This window comes from Schistosoma mansoni, chromosome 7 (genome assembly GCF_000237925.1).
Source record: "Schistosoma mansoni strain Puerto Rico chromosome 7, complete genome".
Lineage (NCBI taxonomy): Eukaryota > Metazoa > Platyhelminthes > Trematoda > Strigeidida > Schistosomatidae > Schistosoma > Schistosoma mansoni.
This window is the reverse complement of record NC_031501.1, coordinates 5,056,556-5,062,990: the sequence shown is the minus strand read 5'-3', so window position 1 is coordinate 5,062,990 and position 6,435 is coordinate 5,056,556. Positions and strand designations below refer to the sequence as shown.

Genomic DNA, 6,435 nt, shown 5'->3' with positions numbered 1-6,435 from the left:
CGGCGATCAGAAATGCTACATTTCGCATGTGGCCTAAGTCGATAGTTTAATGTCTTTTACTTTTCTGTTAATGGTGCTTTTCCGATCTACACTTAATTATTCTATTACTACCAGTGCTTACTCAATCATCAGAAGACAGTTGTACATAAACTGAAAATGATGGGTAGTAAGTTACAGAAGCCATAGTAATTATGTACTTGATGACAGTGATTTAATTGCTGAGATATTTCAGTGTTTCCCTTACCATTTTTAGTCATTTCGAGAGTTTTGCTTTTCAATTAAATATTGTGCCGACATATTTGTTCCAGTTGTATGTTATGTAGCTAACTAGGTGTTTGAGCTATCAAAACTTTCGTTTAACATTAATTGAGAAGTAACTTTTGGATTAAATGTTCACCATATATATATATATATATATATATATATACAGCTGATAATGGTTTTGTTGAGTCGGCTTCCGGAGAACTCTAACAGAGGCTCATAAAGAGCCCCAGCCAATCAGAATACGATGGAACATTCTAGAGTTCCAACGTGGCGTGATACTATTGGTCGGTATCATAATATGTCGTTAATGGATTGGCTAACATCTATAAATACCTATGATTTTCTGTAACAAGATTGAACCCTGTAGTAAAGTGCTTCCCACACACTTTGTGCCTTTTCTCTGGTCTTCAAGTCGGTGTATAGTTCTAGCTCGGGGGTACGGAACTAGCTTAGGGAAGCGAATATAGCGTTCACAATCGGCCAGACGTAACAGGTTTGTATGGTAATTCCCAAAGAATCTAATTTAATATATGTACTTTAAATCCTCCTCCCCAACCAGTACAAAGCTGTTCTTGTTTCCTCTATTTTTAAGAAGGGCTCACATTTATGACAAAGGGAAAGAAACGATAGGGAAACTGGCAGACATAACAACCTAAAAAGTTTTGTCCAAAAAATAGGGAACAGTATTAAACATGGCCAGTAAAGTACTCTACAAATCATTTACCACAATGATCGTCGATCCACAAATCGAATGAAACTTGAACGACTTTTGATAATAAGTCTGCGCGTCTCAATATCGGGCAACGGAATTGACTTCATTGGTAATGTAATCATCGAGACAAAAGATAATCTGACTTAACACCCCTTAAACTAACAATGTGAATGCGATTGTGATAAGAAACCTTTATCTCACATTAACACGTCTTGTTTTTAGGGTTTCTATACTTATCAAATAGTCTACACGTGTCTGTTCTCGGCTATTCATTCATTCAACAGCGCAGAATTATTTTATACTGAAGAACTTTAATCAAGTTGTGATTTATAAGTTGATATTCTTGTATATTCTGGTTTACTGTAACTTAGGTAAAGCCATCAGCCTTAAATAGTGAAACATAAATTTTGTCTCTTTTCCACTCATTGGAAAGTTCTAATTCCTAATAAGAGTATCTGTATAAAATCTTAGCAAAGTAACCTACAATAGATATTTTCCTAGATAATGGATGAATAATAAGACAGTCAGTATTGGACTATTTATATTAGACAGTATAAATGTTCTATCCATCTAAAATCATAAAGAATTTGTGCCAGAAAAATTATGAGGAGTATTTATGGTAAGTATATAAGTATCAACAATAATATTTTACAGAGTTTTCTTCTGTTGTGACACTATTCGACATCAAAGCTCGTTTGTAAAGTTTAGTCTTTTCTCTCTTGTTATATACGGTTGTTCAATCTATCTAGTTGCATTAGATGTCCCTCTCAAATAATAAGTTTTTCTCAGTCATACTCGATCCGAATTATAGATTTCTGTATCTGTATTTACAGATCTCTAAAATTGATATTACGCAAGAAATTTATTCTGTAGGTAGTTGTGAAAATAATAAAGGGCAAAGAATGAAAGCTACTTTATGGAAAACCAGTACGCTTAATTTTTAAACTGTAATTACTAACATTTAGTTCATATAACTTCCGTACTCCCTTAATCGTAGGCTTTCGTTTAATCCATAAACTATTGTCGTATCTTCTGTTCCATGGATATTGTAATTTAAGTATGAGTTTTGTATCTCAATTTAGAACTCTAAGTGTCTCATATTAGTTTTCCACATATTATGTGTTGTGGTCTGAACTGTTTAATTTCTGTTCTGACTTGACTTTGGAACTCGGATATAGAGTTTCCTTCTATGGTCTTTTCGTCTTCCTATTGGATCTTTGGAAGAGAAGTGGTTGACCAACTGGTTAGTATCCACGTAAGCAGTCTTTATTCAATGTATAAGATTGTTCTATCTCGATGCCAATTCCTGAACTCACATATCTCAATCTCAGTGTAATATATTAATTATCCTCGCATATCAAGGACGTTAGCTATCAATTTTAGTCACCATCTCATAATCACAGAATATTAGGGTAGTGTATAAACTAGCCTTAACCACAGAGTAAGAGAATTGCTCAAGAAACAGAAAAGTACTAGGCTAGTCGAGTAATGCTGAAATAAAATTATACACGATCTCACTTTGGTTTCAATGATATATTTCCAACATTGTCCTTTCCAACTAGTACTCAGAAAACCCGATCACTTGTTCAATTCTATTTAACTAGCAATCGGTCTACATTTATTAGGTATGATAAGCTTTGAGATGACGCTTGTCATGTAGTTCTATTGCTTTTCTCATGGTTTACGCTGTTCCTGTCTGTAATTTCTTTTTACAACAGTTTAATTCAGTAGCCGATTTTAAGTTTTCGATGAATATATTTTTCTGGAAATCCGATAGTACGTTTCGACACATGATGTTGAATATCAAAACTTATCTCTTAATTTATATTACTCATAGTTGAAAGCGTGCGTCAATTGAAGCTAGACCACCATCGAAAACCTGGAAGCACTGGACGACCGTTTCGTCCTATTATGGGACTCCTCAGAAGTGCGCATCCACGATCCCGCACTAGCGAGATTCGAACCGAGGACCTACCAGTCTCGCGCCAGAGCACTTAACCTCTAGTTCATTGAGCCGGCATCCAACAGTGTTAATATCTAACTTCAACTGATCCACGAAGTTGAGCAACCGTCCAGTGCTTCCAGGTTTTCCATGGTGGTCTAGCTTCAATTGACTCACGCTTTCAACTATGAAAATACTAAATCTCCACAAAACCCCTTCTGATGATTATACTACTCAATTATAATAAAGTAGATTATATCTTTTTCTTAAAACATCTTGAAAATAAGACAATATTAACTTCCATATACTTCCATAAAAAAAATAATTAACTGATTCATCAAATTGAGTAATTCTAGCAGAGAGGTTTATAGTTTACTAAAATAATAATCATCAATGTAATAATTAAATTGAAGTATTAAGCTATTGTTGGAGAATGCTGGTCGGCGGCCTATGCTCCATTGGGAGTAACAGGCGTAAGTAAGTAAGTAATTAAGCTATTGTAGATTTCATAATTTTATAACACATTAAATAATTGATTGAATCACATTTTTCATAGTTGATTTTCACTTGACCTATTCTATAATCAAATGACCATGTAAGACCAAATTTTGTTGAAGAATCAGTAGTCCATTCATCACATCCAAAAGTAGCACCACCTCCAAGCCAGAATTTTCTGTTTTATGAAAATGAAGAGAATATTTTATTTGAAATCATTTCAACGAAGTTTATTTTTGATTCATACAAACACTGATTGTTTTTAAAGGTTTCTTTTACTTAGTTGTTCTCTGTTCAAACACAATACTGATGAATGAGTTAAGCTAGTCGTGTAATCTGCATCATAGTAACCCAATAATAAATAGACCAACATGTTGTGACTTTAAGGCCGGCTAGTTATCATGTGATTTATTTGCCAATCGAAATACGACGTATTCAATCTAAGTACTGTGCCAAACCAATCACGTTCGACCGGTATGAGCAGCTTAGCGTCCTCATGGGCTTTTTTTTCTCTTAAATCATCCAGTTGAGTTCAGAAAGCCAATAACAGCTTACACTATGCGAATCATTTATTTCAAACATACTTGCTTTATATACCAGCCAAACAGACCACATCGCATCATGAAATAGAAAGTAACATTTATACAACATCAAGCCAAAAGTGACTGTGATTGTGAAAGACAACAACTAATAAGTTCGGAATATCTTATAAATAGTAACTCAGATAATAATAACTTATAAATCAAAATGAAGCTTATAATAAGGTGAATATGATTATACATAATCTAGTTACTGAATAGTTATACAATAAGAATATATATGTAATATAGGTTCATTAACAGTTTTCAGAAGTTACCCGTAATCTAGTCTTCACTAGGATATAACATAACTGATCTAAATTAACTTTTAAGGCATATAAATATCGTCAAATGTGATGTTCGTTATTCGGCAAAAACCTTTTTTATTAACTTTGACTTTTGATGATATTTGAATACTATGATTTTGTCTTTTAAATAGGCATATTTCTTGATAATAATCCCTGTCAAATACTTGAAATTGTCTATAAATTAGAATGTGTCAGATGTGATTCATCGGTGTTTGAGAATAAATTATTGTAATTAGAAGATTAATTCATGCTATATTACGTGAATAGTGTAGATTTTCCTTAGGGAAATTATCATTAGGCAATGTGTGTAGTTCGACTGTACTAAACATCCATTTCAATCAATTTACTTACATAATTTATTAAATGTGCTAATGAAATGGGTTGAAGAACCTAATCAATAAGTTTTATACCCATACAGACGTTATTAAATAACAGTGTCATAAAAAAGTAGACTATTTTTCTCTTCTATAAACTTATAAAACGCTTACATCAGAAATAGATGTTAGATGGTTGGAAGAAGTTGATAGAAAACCTTACATCTAGGCTTCATGCTAGATAGTACTCGTCAGGAGAGTGCATCTACAGTAATGAAGAGACTGATGATCCCTTTGGGACTTAAACTAGTGTCACATAGCTTTTCATATATCTTATTTGGTACATTGTTTATGCCTATTCATAGTGCATTATATAATTTTACATTGAATTCATGAAGGAGTACATATGATAGAAGAAAATATGACTTATAGTGATATCAGTTTACTAGTCTAGATGGTGATACTAGATATTTAGTAAACAAATATACTGTTTTGTATAATGTTTATTGTCTGGCATAAATATTTACGAATTCGAAATAAGTTGCATAACTTATGGAGATGTGACAAGAGTGTTTTTTCGACTTACTTTTAATCATTTTTCAAAATCTAATGTAATGGGGATTTATTCAAAGGGAAAACTTAGATTTTTGAATAAGTAAAGTGATATATTAATTTGAAAGTAGGCATCTTATATATATATACAATTATCAGAAATTCACTTGGTATTATTTGTTTGAATCTTCCCATTGATATTTAGTACTGCAATTGATCGGTCTCTTATTGACATATGTGCATACTGTGCGTATTGCTTCGATATAGCCTTAATTCACAAGCATTATAAGCAATGATATATATATGAAGAGTAATAAAGTATTATTATGATATTTGCTTACTTAGAATGAACTTTTAAATCAGGCATACCATATAAATCGTACAGTGGTACGTTTGTATTCGAACGAATACCATATAGGAAATCTCTCCATTTTGTAAATACAGTTTGACTCTGTAATGATATATATGAATAGTGGTGCACAAAATATTAGCCTTTTTCACAGCAGAAAACAGTAAAGTTTTATAAACTAGATAAAACAGATGAACATTTTATTCACTGTCCAAAAACTAAACAATTAACCAATTAAATTCACTTCGTATTACTTGGTTTGGATCTTCCCATCGATTTTGTTAGGACTGCATCTGGTCAGTCTCTATTTGGGAAGATCCAAACAAGTAATACGAAGTGAATTTAAACTTCACCCCATCGCACAAGCAAGTGGCTATCAGGACTCAGTGGCCGAGTGGATAACGCGATGGCGTTTGAAGCGAGGGTACTGGGTTCGAGTCCCAGAGTGAACATCGACTCTGAGATGCAGGTACATCCAGCTGACGAGTCCCAAATAGGACGAAACGCGCGTCCTGGATTCCACTGCTAGCCACTATCCATCTCTGCTAACCAATTAACCAATTATGTTATATAACAGTGAATTAATAAAAATGAATGTTGGATATCGTACTTAACGAATAACACACAAATGTTACTGTGAATAAAAATGAATGTTGTACGGGGTAAGTATCATACTGGATTAAGACCTAATTTTGCTTCTAACCTGTTCTAACAGTTTAATGAAAGTCGGTTTAATCTAGTGATAGATTTTGTTACGAATAAACATCAATTCATGAGTTATTTTTAAGCTAGGAAACGTTGAATAACTGCTTTTTCTTATTATTAAGACTTAGAATTTATACACCTAAAACATAACATCAAATTGTATGGTGGACCTTGATGTCCCGCAATGAGCATGAGTTGGAATTCAATAGTTCCTCA

The 6,435-nt window shown here is 33.0% G+C and overlaps 1 protein-coding gene and 1 non-coding gene across 2 annotated transcripts in view; one reads left to right on the top strand and one right to left on the bottom strand.

The window, feature by feature from the left end:
• Positions 1 to 5,502: 5,502 nt before the first annotated feature.
• Positions 5,503 to 6,435, bottom strand: part of Smp_153000 (hypothetical protein) — a gene marked incomplete at both ends in the record, with an annotated part of 69,624 nt that continues 68,691 nt past the window's right edge. The window contains one exon of the mRNA XM_018798672.1: positions 5,503 to 5,616. Within this exon, the coding sequence (XP_018653591.1) occupies positions 5,503 to 5,616 (114 nt within the window). The remainder of the gene's footprint in view (positions 5,617 to 6,435) is intronic.
• Positions 5,899 to 5,964, top strand: Smp_tRNA_01379_Gln_TTG.1.1. Its single transcript has one exon. It is a non-coding gene (tRNA).